Genomic DNA, 21531 nt, shown 5'->3' with positions numbered 1-21531 from the left:
TTTGTTTGACACCAATATGTAAATATAGACTAATAAAAAAATAATAATAATTTGAAAACACAACCTAAAAATATTTTTTAGCCCAATTCATATTGTTCATTCATTTTAGTGTGATTCTTATATCTAGGACTTAACAATATCTTTTTTCTTTCGAAAATTTTTAGATAACTTTATTATTATTAGATTAATATTGTTAAAAAAATTAAAAAAGATTTTGATTTCATAAAACCTGGATCATGAAATTCACCAAATGGATAGTCTAGATTCATTTTTGAAAGAGACTCATTTTGACCATATCTAGGATACAAACTGAATTTTAGTTTTTCTAGCAATGATTTTTAAGATAAAGATAGTGGGTGTACAAAATTTTGGGTCATACACATGCCATAAATTTGGGATCATACACATGCCTAAAATTCATGTGATTTGTATTTATAAAAAAAATTATAAAAATTATATTACAAAATAAAATTGTGACCGTCAGATTAGCCCATATTCAATCTGGATCGTTGAGTTAGACTGTAACCATCAGCTAGTAAGCTAACATCATCTTTTCTCAAATATATACACGGGAAAGATTTCATACCATAATTGTCAAACAATATAATATAATGCATATCAAAATCTTTTTTCTAATCCATATTGTCCTTCGTGCTGTATATTATCGTATCGAAGTTATCATTCGCGGCACGCTTATCCAACTTTAAGAATGAAAGAATAGGGAAAAGAGTAGTAAAAGAAAAATTCCGCGTGTTTAACATAAATATATGCGTGTTGCTTGCATTATCGTTTGGAAAATTGCTTCATGTGGGCTGGACCGCAATTCTACATGTGCAGTCATAAATCCATCTTAAATATGGATGCAAGTAGTTCCATCTAAAATCAATGGAAACCAACCTTCTAAATGCTTTTTTACTAGAATTATTATTTTTAGTTTTAAAATTTTATTTATTTATTGATATTCATGATCTCCATATTAGAGATTAGATGTCCTTAAAAATTAGGACTTCAAATATGTCTCAAAAATAGATTTATTAAGAGGTCTGCATTTCTACATATGCAAGCTTTACCACATAGAAACCGGGTTCTTATTTTTCATCTTTTTTGGATCTAATATAAATTCATTAAGTAAAGTAAATTGTACACGACTAGTGTATGAGAGCAAAAAAATGTATAAGGAAGAGGTGGATAGAGCGGAGAAAGAAGAAGAAAAGAAAGAAAGGAGACTAGAAAAAGAGCTTAGTGGGGGTAAACTACCTTGAATTTTGATGATTATTACATAAAGGATTATATACAATGAGACCATTTATCTTTGGTACAAGAGGTCACAATTATTTATAATCATCCAATATTGAATTCGATAGCTTAGATGTGTCACAAAATTCAAAAAAAATTATTTTGAACTTTGAGCTTGGCCAATGGAATAAATACAACCACCCAATTTCACATCCAATGGACAAGATTAATTGCGATCGCCTTGTACCAAAAGTAAATGGTTTGTATACCTTTCCATTACATAAATGTCGATATAGTTAAAAATATTTAAAAATTTAGTACTATTTGTATAAGAAGAAATTGCGCATAAAACTTTTGTTATGCTTGGTTCTTTGATAAATTTGTAGTGTGTTACTTGTCCACAACAATGCCACATGCTCTCAACTACTATATATGGCAAATTTATTGATAGTTATTCACGAAAAACTCAAAGAGCACCTTACAATTCAAAAGGTCCAAGGACATAGACACTCATGCAAGGAGTATTAATACTTCAGTCCTACCTCTCATCTAGACCTCTGATACAGGTGTGCTTATTCCGTGTAGGAGAGTGTTGACACGCAACAACGAGCTACTAGCAAAGTATTGCTAAATTTTTTTTCTAATTAAGGGTCAATCACATAAATCTTAATCCACTATTCTAATCTATTGAAAGTCATATCCTTAATGAAGTCATAAATCCCCATATCTTTTCGAACTACTTCCAACCACATCTTTTTAGACCTACCCCTTACCCTTTTCAATCCTTCCACTTGAAATTGGTAAACTTAAGTGAAGGAAAAATACTAAGTAGATTGACTCATGAATTTACCTTAGTTTTCCATGTGATTTATATTCCAAGACATCCCAAATTATGGATTTATATTCCTCTAATGAATTTGGAGCTCCAAAAACATTCAAATCTGATGATCTTTAAATAATTAAAATAAACAATTCAAAAGAAGCTCCAAATTAACCACTTTTAAAACTCCAATTTCTTTTTCTTTTCAAATTTATGATTATGGTGGTCTAGATGATAGACTTGCAAAATTTTGGACATTTGGGAGGTTGTACTCATTGTAAGCAGTGGGCGCCTACCATAAGCAAAAACATTTCCCCACAAGCAGATACAATTGCCTCACACTTGTTAAACCTGAGTGAAACTAAGGCCACAACATAAGCAGTTGCCAATGCATATTTTTACACATCATGGATACCACATTATACATTTTGAAATGATTAATATCAAAATAGGTAAGATGGAATGCCTATCATTCACACAGTGTGACAAGGGCTAGGTAAAATCATCATCTTGCTTATCGCTATCAGTAGCCATCCTTTTGATGGGCAACAAATTTCTGGGAGAAACACCAGTCACTCTTAGTAATCGTGCTTTACAAATATCACTGATCGGACGTGTTCCACTACAAATAGATGCACACTTTAGTGAGCCATCACTTGATCTAAGGAAATTTTTTGGCAACGTAGAGGGCAAATTTGGTCGTTGCAATATAGGCCTTTGGTGATGTAGTCTCTCGGTTGGAACATGTGTTCTCTCACCTGTTCCAACTCCTTTGGTCTGTCTATCTCGTGGAGTAGACTCGACAGGTACAAGTTTTCCATTAACCTGGTTAGTGAAAACAAATGTCACCTGCAAAATACAGGGTTATGAGAATGCAAGGCACAGTAAAACACAACAATTAAAGGCCTATGAATTTTCCTTTTGCATGATTTAAAACATCCTTTCGATAGATTGACCAGCCCTTAGATTTGAGACCAACAAGCATTTTGGTCAAGCAGTAACAAGCCACACCAACAATAAATCGCGTTCTACGAGTGGGATAAAACTGGTATGACTCCAGAAAATAAGATGTTGTGTGTGCACTAACACCTACTTGGCTTCTAAATTGGCACCCAAATAAACCAATTGAACTACAATGCCTCCCCAATGGCACTAAAACATGTATTGGGACAGCATACAGATGTGCCATAAATTTCAAACAAAATAGGTTGGGAGCTGGAAAACAAAACCAGAAGCCAAGTAAATATTGTATAGGTTTGAAAAGAAAGCTGGCAAAATGAGGGTGATCACTTAAACACTAATCGCTTTTTGTTCGCTATTTCAGTGTCAAACATGTTTGACACTTCGAAATTTCTGGAACCTCAACAGACTTGTTGGTATTAGATATACAAAAAGTATACATTTGACCATTTACTTTTAGAACAAGGAGGTCCCAATTACTCTTGCCCTTCAGATTTCAAATCAAGTGGTTGTAAGCATGTTATTGACTAGACTCAGCTCCAAAAAAATTTCTTGAACTTTGTGGCACACCTTAAGCTATCCAATTTGACATCTAATGACCAAGATTAATTATGACCATATCGTGTGAAAGATAAATGGTCTCACATACTATACAATCCCTTAGATATAACTCTTAGCTAATAATCTTTATGATAATCTTTTAGAACTTTTCCTCAACGTTATAAATTTTCACAGGACCTTGTAGTATCTATATTCCATATTTGTATAAAAATCACTAAAAATTTAAAAATATTTTATAAAACAATGAACTGTAAATACATTAGTGTCAGCATTGCATAAACACAAATATATATACCAACATAAATACATAACGCATGCACGCATACCTTCATATATATATAACGTTATAAAAAATTTAACAAAATAATATTGTTACAATAAATTTGTACTTTTAAATTAGCATGCATATGTATGTGTGCATATTTACTTGCCCAAATGAATATAATTTTTATAAATAACATCACATATATGAGATATTTACGTCTTATGAATGATTTATTTTTGCACTTAGATTGCTATGTGGCAATCCACCAAATGCCAGACAATGACATGTCTTGGTTTGTTAAAAATGGGTTAACAAGACATGATTCACAATTGTGAAGGGCCCACATTTAATATTTAATAGGCACTCTTTTCTTCATGAGGTTCTATACCACAAGCACCAGGCATTTCACAAATTATATTGCATCTTTACCATCCATTCAACATGCAAATGCATTAGAATGGGCACATGATATATAATGTTACCAGCTAAGGCCCATCAGTCCATTCAAGGTGAAATTGCATTTAAGAAGGATGACAATATGTGCAGCGTGCCACACGATCGTCCACTCCAGATGCATTGGCAACTCCATGCTGATCCGCAGCATGGTATATGCGCACCTCTGTTCATTTGACATCCCGAGTTAAAAATTATAATAACGTTCTAATGAAATAATGCAAGTGTTTCTATTTGCATGATGGGAATGTTAGGAACTGCTTCCTTAATTCAAAGCATACAATAGATATCAAAGGTGACCGCCTCTGAAGAGATGAGGCTCTATCGCCTAACCTAACCCTAGATGAGAGCTCGAGAAGCGAGGCATCCATATACCTTCTTCTAAGTTACACATGCAAACATACATATAATATCACATAAAAGAATGGGAAAGCCACACACACACACACACACACACACACACGAAAGATTAAATAAAATAGAAGTTGGACTAGACATACTGATGGATCCAACAAAAGCAAGGATTCAATGTAATGCAAATGACAGTGACAGTACGAATCCAAAGCGGACCTCATACACACACACACACACACACACGAAAGATTAAATAAAATAGAAGTTGGACTAGACATACTGATGTATCCAACAAAAGCAAGGATTCAATATAATGCAAATGACAGTGACCGTATATAGAGATCCTAACGAGACTGTACAAAAACAAGGTTAAAAGAACAAGTGAGTCAAATTCTAAGACAACAAAAGCATTTTATATCAAAATAAAAAACATGCGATAAATTTTTTTCAGGGTGAAGGAAGCATTACCAGCATCATTTTTAGCCATAATATAAAGATCACAAACTCCAAAGCAATCCTCTTATGAAGAGAAACAAATTAATGTGTTAAGATTCTATCCAAGGCCTCCATTTGAGTTAAGGGTATTCATGTGTCATGTAAGTTGATGCTACTAGTCCATATGTTTAGAAGGTATAGTTTGTGAATATAATGTAGTCTTCCTGGTTCTTGTAAATAATGTTTGATAATATATCCACTTACAAAATTGCAAACTGAAAGAAGATAACAATCAGCAAACATGAGTTGGACGTGTATGAGATCAATTGTGATGGAATATAATTGCATTGAAAGATATAATGCTATGCTTCTTTGCATAAATTTGTCACATAACACCAGAAACCATGATTTGTACAAACCTCTTCACCGGCAGAAGCTTGAAGAATTGGATCAGGTACCGTGGTTGGCAGACAATGATGTCCCCAACTTAACAAGTCCTCTTCATTGGGAGAACCCAGCTGAGAAAACAGTAGCATGTATAAGTTCTGGGTAAAAAATGGAAGAAAAAACTGGTTAAAAAACATGATGGTTAAGTGAAACCTGTTTCTCCCAGCTCCTCAACTTGTGCAAGCATCCAGCTATTTCAGCAAAACAACCTATATCGGAACCTTGTTGATGATCTGGATGCACATCATCCAACGAGTCAAGGTTATTATCAACCTCTTCTATTTTTCCATGGCAGTTATCTAACTCCAGAGTATTGTCTTTACATCGATTACAGTTCATTCTTTCATGAATTTCAGACCTATGATGACAAATACAACAGTAAGCTATCATTACCAGCGATCAAGGGAGAAAAACAATTTATCTACAATTTCATACGAGATAGATCAGAAAACCTCACTTTCAGGAAGAAAATCACCTGCACCCATGCACTTGAAAGAGAATGATATGGATATACTTGTATGCTTGAGTCAATGTATTTAGTATCTTGCACAAAGCTTAAATGCATAAAACTGGGCAGACGTATCTATTATAATGGACATGTCGATAGGATAGTTTAACCATCACATCACTACAGTCTACAAATTCTTAATACTACCCCTAAGGATGTTTTGCTCATGTGACCAGTGTCACATAGATATTAACACAAGTGCCAGCATCCCATAGATATATTAGGCGTTCGGTAAATTAGCCCAAGAAACTGATATGGCTTGATATCTGCAAACTATGTATAGGGATCATTGAACTACCTAGACCAACTCCGTAATCTCCACCCCACAATTCCGAAGCTGGTCCACTGGGGTCTGTGATTCCTTAAAACAACGGGATGTGCCCTGCATTCATTCAGATCATACCCCTCAATACGGCCGTTTGGGATCCAGATTTTCAGTGGCAGTAGTCCTAGCACAATAGTAACCAGATCTTATTATAAGTGGGACAGGTGCCCAAATAACCATGATTACAATCTCCACTATATACAGTATCACTACCCATATTATGAACAATAGCATATTAACAATGTTGAAAAATCAATTTTGGCCACCTAAGTGGCTGGGAGAGGGCCTAGTTTCCTAGGCCGCCCAAAGGTGCAACATGGGAGTGGGGGCAGAATAAGAGGACGGCAAGAAGAAGAGAGACTTTGTTGAAAATATATCCTTTTCTTCGATACACATGGGAATTTTAGGCTTCAAAAAAAATACCATTTCTCTCCTCATAGTTAAAGAGAGATCGGCACCTTTACATTCACCTTCCTCTCATTTTCTTCTCTATTAATACCCCATCTCTCTCTTTCTCTCTCATTTAGTGCATTATCTCACCACCATCAGGTCATATGCTTCCTTAATACCCACATTTTTCTCTCCTCACATTTAACGCATGTTTCTCACTCCTCCCCTCGCACACACATTTAATGTAGGAGAATGATGCCCATACACTCATTGTCCTCTCATTTTTCGCCTTTAATACTCCATCTCTCTGTTTAGGTGGATTTTTTATGCCTCCCAAACTCTACATTAGTTCACTTTTGAAGAAGGGCTAACCTTACCTTAACCAATCCTATATGATCAACCATGCACATTTGAGCAAGATTTAGACTAAATATTGGGCTTATAACTGGTTTGATGCTAAGGGGAGTTTACTGCCCAGGGGTCTTATGTAAAATTTGCGCCCCAGTAGCCTTCATCACTAGTAATCATTTCTTTCAATACACCCTGGGTACATTCCGGTGCACCCACCTTGATATACACACTTTTCTTTTTGGATACACTCCAAGACTTGCTTGATAACTGGAGGGTAAATGTTCCCTAGAAATTGGAAGGTCTTCTTTACTAGGGACAGTGATTTAAAAAACGGACCGCCCAACGCCTGGGCTCGCCTAGGCAGTCAAATTAAGAGATATCTCTGGGTGCCTGCCTAGGCTCCCGAGAACCTGCCTAGGTGGGCGCCCAGGACCTACGCCCCGCCTAGGGGTGGAAATGCCCCTCGTTGAGGGTACTTTTTGGTCATTTTTTTAATATGAAATGAGCAAAATTGTGGGTTTTAGGTTTATTTGAAATCTAAAACCCATTAGAGCCTATTTGAGAGAAAGAGAAACCCCAAAAAACTAGTTTTTGGTGATTTCCATAAGACTGAAGAGTTTCTCAAAGTTACAAGAAATTGATCTAAGCATCATCCATTGATATTAGATTTAGTTTAGGATGTTTTATAAATCTATTAGAGATTTTTAGAAGATTTTGAATCCTTAGAAATATCGTAGAGATGAAAGTTAGGAGATCGAGCAATCAAAGTTTTGAAATTTTTTTTATTGCTTGTATTATTTTGATATGTCTTATTCGGGATCTAATCGAAGTGGTGATCCGGATTGGAAATAAGGCTAGTACCCGAATCCGTTGGATAAAAATTGTTATGGAGTATGGAGGAGTGCGTGCTATGTGGACTTGTGTATTATACAGTTGATATACCCTAAATCCCTGATTCTTATGTGCTATACAATTATACTTATACCCGTAGACTATAGAGATATTTTTCTTTCTACTGAGCCGCCCAGATTTTGGACGCCCGCCTTAGCACTAGGCGGCCTAGAACCCCCCGGCCACCTAGCACTTATTGAAACATTGGCTAGGGAGAAAGATCTCAGAGGAAGTTCTATGTGTCTGTGTTTGATAACCTGCTGGAATGTTAAAGAAGTTCTAGGTACCTGTGTTTGACAACCTGTTGGATTATTACATAAATAAATAAATAAATAAATAAAAATATATATAGATATAGATATATATATTACATATAATACAAAGATAAACTTTATAATAAAATATCTTCTTTTTGAGGAATAGTTAACTTGTATTAAAATTGTAAGAGATTACAAAATTAGAGTTCTGAAGTCACCCACAGCTGGGGACTCGGTAAAAAATCATATGACCAAATTTGTACAGTGGCTTATAACAATGCCAAGTTGCTTGGTTTTACAATGTAGTTTAAAGAAACAAGAAAGAGGGCTTATAGAGTCGCCCTTGTACAAACATATACAAAAAGCTTTCAAAAAAAACTCCTGTGCAAAAATTAGACTGCTGTGCAAAAAATCAGGCTGAGATGTGGAGGTTGTATGCCCCTAGTCCTGCGTAAAACAAGGGGACCCGTGTTGCACTTCTTGTCCCTATCTTCTAACTCCCTCTTTCGCTAGCCGATCTGCGGTGTCGTTGGACGTCCTCCAAGTATGCAGCCAGGAGACATCCATAGCCCTGCACATGTGATGTATCTCATCAAATATAGGAATAAGGTGCCACGGTGGAGGGCTAGAATTACTAGCCCAAGAGAGGACATTCTTAAAGTCCCCTTCCACAATGAGGTGTGGGCCCCACACCGGATTGTAGTTTTTCAGAGCATGCAAAAGGGCCAAACTTTCAGCATGGGTGGAGTCCTTAAGGCCTATGTACTCTAAAAGAGCTAGGAGGACGGTGCCTTCGTGGTCTCTATAAACTCCTCCAACCCCTGCTGGCCCAGGGTTGCCTAAGGAGCACCCATCAAAATTAAGCTTGATCATTCCTTGACGGAGGCTGCCAGTTATTAGGCCTTGTAATAGATTGAGGTCAAAGATGAAGGAGGTTGAACCATTAGGGAAAGAAGAAACTCCCTGGTATGCCTTTAAAAGTCTTATGGTTTGAAGCCCAAAATGTGACCAAAGAAATAGCTTTGTGAAATATAGCTGAAGGTTGGAGTTTGCATCCACGAAAGATTCTACAGTTTCTTTCAAGCCAAATGGACCAGATAATAGCTGCTACCATAGCCCTCCAAAGGATTCTCCCTGCTTTGAACCAGCAGGAATGTGGTTCAAAAGAGATTAGGTCCTTGACCGATGGGGGAGTAACCCATCTGATGCGAAACAGTTGCAGAACTGTGCCCCATAGTTCGAAGGAGAAATCACAGAGGATGAAGAGATGGAGGTTGGTCTCCTCTTCACTTTCACACAGAGCGCACCTGTTAGGAAGTTGGACCCCTCTTTTCTAGAGTTTGTCCACCGTTAGAGCTTTGTGAGAGGAGGCAAGCCAATTGAATGTTTGTACTTTAGGTGGGGCTATGGTTGCCCATACTCTATTATGCACCAAGCTCAAAAGACCCGAGTGCATGGATTGTAGGGTTAAACTTTTATAGAAAGAGGCGACAAAAAAATTTCCTGAAGCTGTGAGAGTCCAAACAATTCTGTCATTGCCTTGAGACTGGAAAAACAGAGTGTAAGATTGATGAGAGAACCTGGAACTGATTGGTTTCATCTTCAGTTAGGCTCCTTCGGAAAAAAGGGCTCCAGACTCTTCGATCTCGGGAGGGGACCACTTCCTCCACGATTGTAGAGCAGGCATTTCGTGTTAGAGAGGAGTGAGGGGAAAGCCTCCCTCAAGGGAGAGGATCCAAGCCACAAATCAATCCAAAAATCGACTCTTGTTCCGTCTCTTGAGAGGAATCTGATTGACCTTTTGAAAAGAGTAAAAGCAGTGGAGAGGGATTTCCAAGCACCCGAAACTTTGTGTTTCTGGATTCTATCAGGCAGCCAGGCATACTCAGAGATGTGGTATTTGTGCTTGAGGGCCTTGGCCCATAGAGCACTCGGCTGGTTAGCTAGACGCCACCACCATTTCCCGAGAAGGGCCACATTGTGCATACGGAGGTTTTTGATGCCTAGGCCCCCCTAGGTTCTAGGACAGCACACAATGTCCCAGGACACAGGGTTGTATTTCTTCTTTTCTGCCTGAAGTTCTTCATGAGCTGGTTAAGTCGGTTGGCCACTAGAGCAAGCATATGGAAGATTGACATGAGGTAGATTGGCGAGTTCGCAAGAGTGGCTTTGATCAAAGTCGATCTCCCTACCATTGAAAGGAATCTGCCCTGCCACCCTGCCAGGCACCTATCTACCTTGTCTATAACTGTCGACCAGTGTCTTTTCTTAGGTTTACCAAGCCCCAGAGGTAAGCCAAGGTAGGTGGTTGGGAGGTCCTCCACCTGGCATCCCCAACCAGGCACAAGGTCACGGACTTGTGATGTGGTCAAACCAACTCCCAACATTCTGGACTTGAGCATATTTACTTTGAACCCCGTTGCCTTTTGAAAGCAATGGAGAAACAATTTAAGGTTGTCCACTTCTCTGGAGGAGGCCTCCAAGAAAACAAGGGTGTCATCCGCATACTGTACATGCGACACCATGGGACCTAGTCGGCTGGTCTTGAAGCCTGTGAGCAATCCCGCCTAGAAGATTCTAGAAATAGAGCGACTAAAAACTTCAGTCGCTATTGTAAAGAGGAAGGGAGAGAGGGGATCGCCTTGGCTGAGTCCCCTCGAAGAAGGAAAGAAGCCTCTAGGTGACCAATTAATAAGGATTGAAAAATGTGGATGGGAGTAGCAGCCTCTCATCCACTTTCTCCATTTCTCCCCGAAACCCATACTGCCCATGGTCTCATCCAAAATCGGCCAGTCCACATTTTCATAGGCCTTCTCCTTGTCAATTTTGAAAATGAGACATGGTTGCTTGGAAAGCTATCTAGAATGGATGCATTCATGGGCCACTAATGCCCCATCCAGAATTTGTCTGCTCCTGAGGAACGCAAATTGAGAGGAGGAGAAAACAGTTGGCAATACATGTTGTAGTCTTGTAGCTAATGTTCTGGCCAGGAGCTTGTATGAAGAGTTGAGGAGACTAATTGGCCGATACTCTTTAATTTCCTCGGCTCCTTCTACCTTAGGGACCAACGCCAAGAAGTTGGCGTTCAAGGCTTTGTGGAGAGTGCCTCTGTTGAAGAACTCTTGGAAGAAGAGAAGGACGTCCGAATGGAGGAATTCCCATAAAGCCTTAGAGGGGCTATCTGGAATCCGTCTGGACCTGGAGCCTTGTATTTAGGTAGAGCACTGATAGCTTGAATGATTTCTTCTTCAGTAAAGGGTCTCTCTAACCACAAGGCTTGGTCTTCAGAGAGAGTTAAGAAGTCAAGGAAGGTCATCCTAGGTCTCGACCTTGGGGGGGCAGAGTAAAGGGACTAAAAAAACAATAGAATTTCCTGCTCGATTTCTCCTGGTTGGGTAAGGTAATTATTGTTGGATTTAATCATTGATATAATGTTGTCTCTCCTTCGACAGTTGGCTATGCGATAGAAATAGGTTGCATTGTGGTCCCCCTCTTTCAACCAGACGCTGCGAGATCTCTCGAACCAGTATGTCTCTCCTTGTTTAAGGGTTAAGAGATAGTCTAGTTTTGATTTGGTTCTAAGTTCCAGCTCTGATGTATCCAGAGGTCGGGTTTCCTCTAGGATATCCAAGTTTTTGATGGTTTCTAACAAGTTGGTTTTGATAAGCGAGAAGTTCACAAGGAAGGATTTGCTCCAAGTTTTCAGGGCTAACTTTAGAAGTTGGAGCTTGGTCTGAAGGATGTACCTGCTCTACCTGACGCTTGAGATGCGAAGGAGTTCCACTAGGTTTGGGCAAGAGAGTGGATATTGGCCTCTTGCAGCCAATGAAGCTCAAAACAGAAGGGTCTGGGGCCCCTATTGATTGCTTTGGTATCCAAAAGGATAGGGCAGTGATCTGACGCTGGTTTGGGGAGTGCCTGAGACAAAGTTCTTGGGAATTTCTCCTCCCACTCAACAGAGATGAGAAATCTGTCTAGTTTGAAGAGAGTAGGGTTGGTAGAATGACTGGACCACGTGTATTGACAGCCCTGAAGAGGGATGTCTAACAGTTCATTACGGCTTATGAAGTCTGAGAAATTTCTCATCTCTTGAGAGATCGAGGTTGAAGTATTTCTCTCGTAGGACCAGCGAGTGACGTTGAAGTCTCCTCCCATACACCAAATGGGATGTGGTAGGGAGGAAATGTGGTCCAATTCTGCCCAAAGCCTTTGCCTGAGAGAGCAAGAGTTTGGCCCATAAACCGCCGAAAATTTCCATTGCACCCCGTCTGAGATGTTGGAGAGTAGGAGGGTGATTGAGAAGTTCCCGATGAAGTGGTTGACTAGAGTCAGATCAAAGGGGTCCCAAACCACCCAAATCCCATCTGAAACCCCATCGACTAGTAACGAGATCAATTGGCATGGCCTTCTGCCCCACACTCGACAGATCAGCTGAAGGTTAAGGTCAAATGGTTTTGTTTCTAACAAGGCTAGGATAGTGGGGGATAGTTTGGAGGTGAAAGCTCTGACCACAGACTTCCTAGAGGCCTGTCCTAAGCCTCTCACATTCTAGATTAGAACCTTCATTTTTTGGGAATATGGAGGTGGGAGGAGGCTAATCTTAGAGACCTCCTCGGGCGGTTCTCTGATGCTAAGGGCAAAGTGAGGTCTACGGCTGTCCGGCGAATGGTAAGGAGGTGAAAAGATTGCAAAGTTCCCTTTGTCCTCTGAGTCTCACCAGCAACCTAGTCTGAACATCGATTGTCATAAGCCTGTGGGTAGGGCCATCATATTCTAAAGGATCGATCGAGTCAGAGGTCGATGCTAAAGGGGTAAGGACCTTTGAGGCCTCTGAAACCAAGCTGAGAGCAGTACCCTGTGCTAGGTCCTCCGGTTCCAAGGAGTCCAGTGCCATCTCCGAGGTACCTTCTTGCTTTTCCAAATGCACGAGGAAGTTAGCAAGTTCCAAGATTGCTTGGTCGGGAGAAGGAGAGGAAGGGTTCGAAGGGTATAGGTCAGAGGAAAGAGAACGGAGAGGCGGAGTAACAGGCTTAGGTGAATCCCTAAGAGAGAGGGTGTTGGAAGGTTGTAGGGGAACCAGGAGGGGAATCTGGTAGAGAGCTAAGGGGAACAGGAGGGATATCAACAAGTGAGGGAGTAGGCGAGTAAACTGAGGGGGCAAAAAGTCCCTGAGTAGAGAATGAAAACTGGCCATAAGGGATGCAGGCTAGAAAGAGGTGGGACTAGTAGGAGGAATAAGTGGAGACGGCGTAGGGAAAGGATGGGGGCCAGACTACCTGGATGGTTTGAACGTGCCGAATGTGAACCAGGTGAGGGACAAAGGTGATGTGGGGAGACAACAGGTCGAAGAGGAACGTCGAGTCAGGAGGAGAGGGGTCCATCGAAAGGGCTGCTACAATGCCTAAAGGAACCAAAACTCTGGAGGACAGGGGGTCCGAAAGCTTCTGGCCGAGGAACAATAGGTCAAAGGAAAAGGGGCAAAAGGAGAGGGAGAAAGGGCGTAGGAAGGGAGGGGCTTGGGAGGTGGGAAGAGGTCCAAGCAACCTAACTTGAGGCAGGGGGGGGTGAACTCAAGTGAAGGGGGCTGGCATCTAAAGCAGCTTCTGGAGGTGCAGGAGGAAAGGAAGAAGGAGGAGGGAAAGAGGGAAATGAAACTGCAGGGATGGACTGCGGAGGGTGCATGCTTCTCGACGGATACGCGGGCACGTGGCCTGGAGGAGATGGGGGCACTGCCTCGTGGTGTGAGGGCGGCAAGGGGAGCGTCGACGGGGGCTGCCTGCTGTTCTCAAATGGGGACAGCTGTACAACTGAAGACGGTTCTGGCAGAAGATGAGGGGGGGCAATCTTATCGACTCACAGGTGGTCAGGGGTAGGTGAAAGGCATGGACACATGGAAGGCGACGGAGAGGTGAGGAGACCGAGAGAGTCGAGCTGATGGGGTCGACGTTCCTCGTCTTGCGGGTCGGGTTCAAGGGTCAGGTTTTAGAGAGTTCCTAGAGCTTGAAGGGCCGGGTCGGTCCTCAAGTCGGGGGGGAAAAGGAGGGGGGGAGGAGTCCTCCAAAACTTCTTTCCAAGGTCGATGAAAGGAAGTGGGCCTCGCTTGAGAGAAGGTCATGGCTAGAGTACCCTTGCTCTAGTCTATCAAGTCAGGGCCCGAAACTGGGACCCAAGTAGCAGCTTTTAGGGGCTTTCTCCGGATGGACAGGTTTTGACTCTGGCAGCGCGACTTAATCGGGCCCGGGTCTGGGGAACGTCTTGGAGGCCTATCACTTGATCCCTTTTTCCTTTCCACCACTGTTCAGGATGCTGGGTTTTTCGACACTGGAAAAAGTCGTTCCTGTCTCAAGAATCTAAAGGAGGAGGGCAAGGCTCAAGCCCAGGAAGTAGAGACGAGGTAAACAGTCCTTCAGCTTCAAGCCAGACAGCTTGAGGGATTCGAAAGGGATCAAGGACCTCCAAAAGAAGACGAATGGCTCCAAGAGAAAGGAATTCCATGGAGATCCAGTGGATGGAAATAAGAGAGCCACAGGCAGCAGCTATTCTACAGAAAGTTTCTAATGACCACACATGAAGGGGAATGTGAGAAAGGGTGAGCCAGATCCGTTGTTCTTGAAGGATCCTTCATCCAGAGACTAGGCCCGAAGTGAATATGAGGCTCCTTTAAGAAAGGCCAGCAAATTCCTGTAAGGCAAGCTGAGCTCCTGTGGGAAAGAGAACAAGAATTCTCCACTCGATAGGCGACTACAAATGAGGTTAGGCTCCGTCCAGCATCCCCTTGCCCATTTCTCAATACCTCTAATGTCATCCCATCTAGGTTTGAAACTTCCAATAAGGGAGGCGTTTAGTTTGGATCTGTAAGCCTCTGACTCCGTTGGGGAAGAAGGAACATAGAACAGGAGGTAAGGAGATGAGCCAAGAGGGTCCAAGAAACAGAGAGCAGGCGAAGGGGCAGAGAAAGGAGCTGAAAGGTGAGAAGGGTTAGGAGGGTTAGGGTTGGCTGATTTGGAGGCAGCTACAACTTGGGCTAAGGAAGCGAGGCGAATACCGACTTGCGACAGAGGAAGCTTTGAGTGATGACGAGAAGGGAGATTGCTGGAAGAAGGTTGGAGAAGATGAGTCTTAGGGTACAAGTCATAGATACCAGCCCAGAACGACGAAGGGTAGTAATGGCGACGCTTTCCCTTCATCTCAGAGGATCTCAAAACTCTCAAGTAAGTTCAGTGAAAAAGGTTACCTACACGCCAACAGTGCTTTCTACTTTATAATAAAATATCTTATATAATAAAATATATTATATATTATAGAATACAAATATATATTAAACTATTAATATATAATTGTATTCTATGTAACATACATACTTATGTAATATAAATTTATTTTATTAATGTACATTTGTATTATATAATATATAATACATTATTTATTATAATATATAATATAATATAAATATATATAAATAATATAATATAAGATATATATATAATATGATATAATATAATATAAATATAAACTAACAAAATAAATATAAATATAAGTTAGCGAGGCAGAATAGGGCTTGAAGAAGAAGCCCTCTTCGAGGGCCAAGTTCCTATTTTACTTTCCATCATTTTAGATGGAACTTTTTTTCTTAAAGCACAAGGGAGTAAGGAAGTTCTAGGGGGACTCTTTTACTGTATAAGTTCGGCGTATAAATCACATAACTTATAAAGTAAAAGGGAAGTTCCTTCCTCCTCCCCCTAACTTCCTGTTATAAAACACACCCTCAGTGTATCTACCTCAGCATAATTCTCAATGCACTTTGGTGGACCAAACACTCTTCATGTTTGTCCATACTTTATATTTTGCCAGCTACCCAATTATATATCGTAAACTCACGTTTACCAAAATAGGTATCATGAGGACTAGAGCTATATTGCATATTCCAGACAAACAAATATAATCCTTTAAGGACATCAATCACTTCGACAACTTTGACACAAAGTTAAAGGGACTCAATCATTACACCGAGAGGAGGGGGGGTTGTGAGAAGCATTCTGAAGATATCTACTTTCCTCCTTGTTAAGTCACTTCTAGCGGAAGGGTTAAAAAGAAAAATAGCCTTCTCCTTTTGACTATAGGCCTTGATCCTAGAGATTATTAGGAAGAGGATCAGAGGCACTCGAATGTTCTGATGATATCACTTATCTCAATTAGAGGACAATTGGCCACCAAGAAGGATAATCTTGCGCTTAGGCAAGTTCCAAGGCACATATCTGCTTAGGGGCCTACCTAGGCCCATGCGGTTTGGGGGCCGGGGCCAGACTGGGTTGCTTATGTTTCCATGCAAATGAATTTTTAAACATATTAATCAATATTTGAAGTTAATGATTGACTGGTAGCAGATATATGTAAGTGAGGAAAATGAGATACAATAGACTTTTATGATACAATCATCTATAGCCTAAAGTAAAAGAAAAACACAAGTATAAGATAAATACAAGAAGTCATCTATAGCCTAAAGTTAAAGAAAAACACAGGCATAACATAAATACAACAAGCAAGATATGATAATCAAATTAGAAAAGGCCATATAAGTTTAATATAACCCACTTGCCCACAGCCAACCCCATAAACCTTTCATGGCTCTCGAAAGCAAAGTCAAAAGGAATGACTATTAATATATAAAAGCAGAAAACAGTGAACACAACATTTCGCAATACTCACACTATGCTCTAGAATTCTTGTCGATCATGGCTGCTCTTGAGCCATTGGATTCTCCTTAGGTAGTTCTTAGGAGTAGGTCATGTGCCTCTACCTGAAAATCAACAATTCTTGGTTGGCAGACTCTAGCATCTATAAGACTTCCAACAGCTTGCACATGTCCATGGCCGTAACAAAGGAAAAAGTAGAGGATGGCCCAGGATCAAGATGGTAGAAAGGTGATTCACAGGACCAGGAAAGCGAATTATAGGTATGTGACTTGGATGTAATTCGGATATGGGAAGGTAGGAAGGTGACATAGAGGTTGACTCGAATGCAGGATGGTATGAAGGTCTTTGCTCCTTATCAAGAGAATGAGGAGGTGACATAGAATTGAAGATGGGAGATCAGCCTATTTCATAAAAGGAATAGATCCCTTGTTTTGATAAGGGTTCAAAACCTTTGGATGACAGTAGGGTTTGACAGCAAGTGATGCACGTGGTACCCATTGCTGCACTGATCATGGGAGAACCGGCTCTGTAAGTATCCTAATATGAGCAAGTAAAGGGTGATAGTGTAGGTTCTTCCCTCCCCCTTTACTTCTCTCCCTATCTGTCTCATGATACCCTTATGGGTCTAAAAATTGATGTTGTCAAGTAGTACGGAAAGAACGAAAATGAAGATGACAAGTGCATAATGTTGGATTTGGTGCTATCCAAAATCACCACATAAAGAAATTTCATATTATGTGGGATTGAGATATTCCCATATTTTGTGGGATTGAAATTGATATTGATAAGTTTCGTAAGGGAAATAGAAATCCAAAAAGGATTAGGACTCTTGGATATATCTCTTGATCTTTTGAGATATATGTAAGATCTATAAGAAGTTTCCTATTTAGTATGAATACCTAATCTTATATATATGGGATGAAAGTACAGAGAATTGGTGTGCCCTATTTGGGTCACTATATGGGAATGGTGGTTCCTCTAAACAGAGAGGGAGGCAGAGCCTCCTGTGCATAAGATGCAATTTCCTCTTAGAGAAGAGAGCTTCCTATGAAGAGAAATATTAATAGTGCCTCTTGAAGACTCCTACAAAGTGAAAGGTTGGTTTCTTGTAAAGAAACGGTTCCCATGGAGATTTTGAGTTGTTTCCCTTTTAGTTAGAGAGAAAGTCAGTTTCTCATTGCTCTCGCGTCTCTATCTGGTGTTGTCAATAATGATTGCCAGAAGTAAAGAGAAGGAATGGAGAGTGGTTTAAAAGGGGTTTGCTCGACTCTGGTTTTTGTCGAGATTTGTTCCAAAATCTTTGATGTAACTTTTATTGATATAGTGGATTTCTATTTGCCGTGCCCGTGGATGTAGCCCTTTTGGGATGAACCACGTACATCTTTGTGTTCTAGTTGTATGTGTTTCATGCTTTGTTTCTCGTACTTTATTTGTCAAATATTAACCCATCGAGTTTAAAGCTTCCGCACACAATAGATGATGCCTCTTAAAGACTCCTGTAGAGTGAGAAGTTGGTTTCTTGTAGAGAAACGGTTCCCATGGAGATTTTGGGTTGTTTCTCCTTTTAATGAGATAAAGTCTCGTTTGCTCTCAAAGTTGTTCTCTTCCTAGACAGTGATCTAGTTATGGAATCGAGATGACAAATCGACATGGTGCCGTTTGAGAGAGCAGGTTTAAAAGGGTTTGCTCAACCATGTTTTTGTCGAGGTTTGTTCCTAAATATTTGAAGTAACTTTTATTGGTATAGTGGATTTCAGTTTGTTGTACCCGTGGATGTATCCCTTCTGGGGTGAACCACATAAATCCTTGTATTCTTATGATATATGTTTCATACTTTATTTCATATACTTTATTTGTCAAAAATTAACCGTCAGGTTTAGAGCTTCCACGCATTATATCATGAATGTTTTTCTTCATAGGAAGCTCTCTTCTCTCTAAGAGGAAATTGCATCTTATACACAGAAGGCCCTATCTCCCTCTCTCTCTAAAGGAACCACCATTCCCATATGGTGACCCAAATAGGGCACACTAATTCTCTGCACTTTCATCCCATATATATAAAATTAGGAATCCATACTAAAAAGGAAACTTCCTATAGATTTACATATATCTCAAAAGACCAAGAGATATATCCAAGAGTCCTAATCCTTTTTGGATTTCTATTTCCCTTACGAAACTTATCAATATCAATCTCAATCCCATAAAATATAGGAATATCTCAATCCCACATAATATGGAATTTCTTTATGTGGTGATTTTGGATAGCACCAAATCCAACACATAAGTAGGAAGTGTAGATCATGGTTGACTATAGAAGGAAAAAATGTATCTACTCTGATAATTGGATTTCCACCATGGCTGGGCTCCTATGAGAATGCTACTCCAGGTTTGCCATTAGCCTTCGACACAAAGCAGTTAGAAATGTAATGCACAAAATTTGCTTCAAGCATTTGCACTCATGGAAGTGAGAATGTCTCATGGCCCATTTTTCTTGAATCTCGATCAAGACATATTACAGACTCAGTGCACTGTGGAGCTAGGCATCACTAGGTCGGTAAGGCAAGCATTGATGTGCATGCATTCATGCATCCACAAGCTTTGATCCTTGTATCTTGCAGTTACCAAGTGCCATTGTCCATTAGAATACTGCAGTGTGCTCTGTGCACCGTGCACTTACGCATCACTAGGTCAGTAGGTCAGGCACTAATGTGCAAGCATTCATGTATCCACAAGCTTTGATCCTTCATCCTTGTATACTTGCCCATTAGCGTACTAAAAACTTCTATAGACAGTGGCATGTAAGGATTGTTGTAACATCACTTTTTAACCTTGAACCCATACATGACCTCGGAACTTACTCCAAGAACTTCGGGTTAGTTGGGCTATGAAATCTTACATTTGATCTGTTGAAATAAATATTTTGTTTCACGCTTTTGGAGGATACCCGAATGCCTGAGCAAAGTAGGAGAAAATATCACAAGTTTCGTTTTTCTTCTTTTTGCTCCCTTATTTTTACTATCATAGCCCTAGATCGTGTATTATTGATATGGGAGATTAGAAATCTCCAGAAAATGGCAATTAGGCCAATGTGGGTTTGATAGAGCAATCATGGTGATGTGCAAGCACTTATTAATTATAATCATTATTATCATCATCCGAGCCTTATCCCAACTATTTGGGGTCGGCTATATGAATCTTGTTCCACCCTTCTACTCTATAAAAGGGCCATACCCTGAGTCACATTATAAGTCACTATATCTCTTTGTACCTATATCTCTTTGTACTACTTCCATCCATGTCCTTGTCGGCTTTCCCCTTGCCCCTTCAAAGCCTTCTATTCAAAAATCACCCTTCCTAACCAGTGTTGTTCTAGTTTTTAATAAAAACATTAATATTTTGTTATTTTTTGGCTAAATCACTTTAAAAGTGGCAAACTGCATGGCGGTCCAAATGCCACCTTATTCTTGGAATGCCAAAATATGTGTTTTGCCCTCAACAAAAAATGTGAATTACCCAATGGGAAAGGTAACATAGTAATTTAGTGTGCAACCATTAAATTCATTATTTCAATTTCAAAAAACAGCAACTTTACTATTGTCTAATATATACAGTTCTTTTTTAAAATGTGTCTTGCAACATAGAACCGGAAAGGAACCCTAGTTATTATCCACTTGGAATGTTGGATTCCACGTTTTGCCTTTTGCAATGGCATGTGAATCGCTATAAAAGAAAGGGTATTAAAGTAATGTTATATGTGTTAGTAATTAAATGTTTCATAAAAGAAAAATTTTGTATCTAATATTTTAGTTAGATTAGCATCGAACATGAAAAGAGCCCACCTATTATTCACTTGGACTGCTGAATTCCATGTTTTGCCTTTGAATAAAATGCTATTCATTATGAAATCAAGGGTGTTATAGTAATGTTGCAAGCATTAGTTAATACACTATTATTTGAAACCATGAATCTTTTTACCTAATTATTATTTATACTAGCATTTTAGCACAGAAATGAGAGGACACCTTGTTATCCACTTGAATTGGCAAATTGACTAAATTCCGAAAGTGAGGCTAATATACATATGGCAAATTGACTAAATTCTGAAAGTGAGGCTAATGTGGCCATTGGTTTTCCATACAACCCACATGGTAATCTAATGATTTGACACATTGATGACTTCTAGGCTAGCAAATTCTAAACAAACACTGGGGCCAATCTGAGAGAAAAGGTGTTGAGTATACGAGGGTAATAAGGTATTTTCATTTGATACCAATTCCAAAGAATAGTTGATGCATTGAACCGATGAAAGAAGATAGAAGATAAAGGGCTTAAGGTTGATGCAAAATCGTACTAACAATGGCGAATAATTAACCAAGGAAATATGCAATTCTATTAAAAAATTAAAGGGAAAAGCTTACAGGTCAAGCTTCTTAGCAAACTTCAGGTTAAACTAGAGAACCCAAAGCAATAATATCTGAAGAACTACTCACCCCCTTCTTTCCTGGCCTATTTACAGACCTCATAACCTAATTAAAGACGACTCATGAAGTAATAACCTTGCTCCTTGAATAAATAAAGACAACTC

General features: G+C 39.8%; 1 protein-coding gene across 9 annotated transcripts in view; it reads right to left on the bottom strand.

The window, feature by feature from the left end:
- Nucleotides 1–2398: 2398 nt before the first annotated feature.
- The window catches only part of RAD54 (DNA repair/recombination protein), a 60395-nt gene continuing 41262 nt past the window's right edge, over nucleotides 2399–21531 (bottom strand). For 5 of the 9 annotated variants that reach the window (XM_006829671.4, XM_088865240.1, XM_088865242.1 and 2 more), the window contains 3 exons: nucleotides 5685–5889; nucleotides 5504–5602; nucleotides 2399–2905 (listed from right to left, as the gene is read on the bottom strand). In XM_006829671.4, the coding sequence (XP_006829734.2) occupies nucleotides 2549–2905; nucleotides 5504–5602; nucleotides 5685–5889 (661 nt within the window). In that variant the 3' untranslated portion in view covers nucleotides 2399–2548. Of the gene's footprint in view, nucleotides 2906–4324; nucleotides 4462–5503; nucleotides 5603–5684; nucleotides 5890–21531 lie in introns of all 9 variants that reach the window. The other 4 variants (XM_020661886.2, XM_088865241.1, XR_016054483.1 and 1 more) reach the window with 3 other exon arrangements.

This window comes from Amborella trichopoda, chromosome 4 (assembly GCF_054954075.1).
Source record: "Amborella trichopoda isolate Santa Cruz 75 chromosome 4, AtrichopodaSantaCruz75HAP2 v2.0, whole genome shotgun sequence".
Taxonomy (NCBI): domain Eukaryota; kingdom Viridiplantae; phylum Streptophyta; class Magnoliopsida; order Amborellales; family Amborellaceae; genus Amborella; species Amborella trichopoda.
Note: the sequence above shows the minus strand (reverse complement) of the source record. Positions and strands in the feature narration are given on the sequence as shown.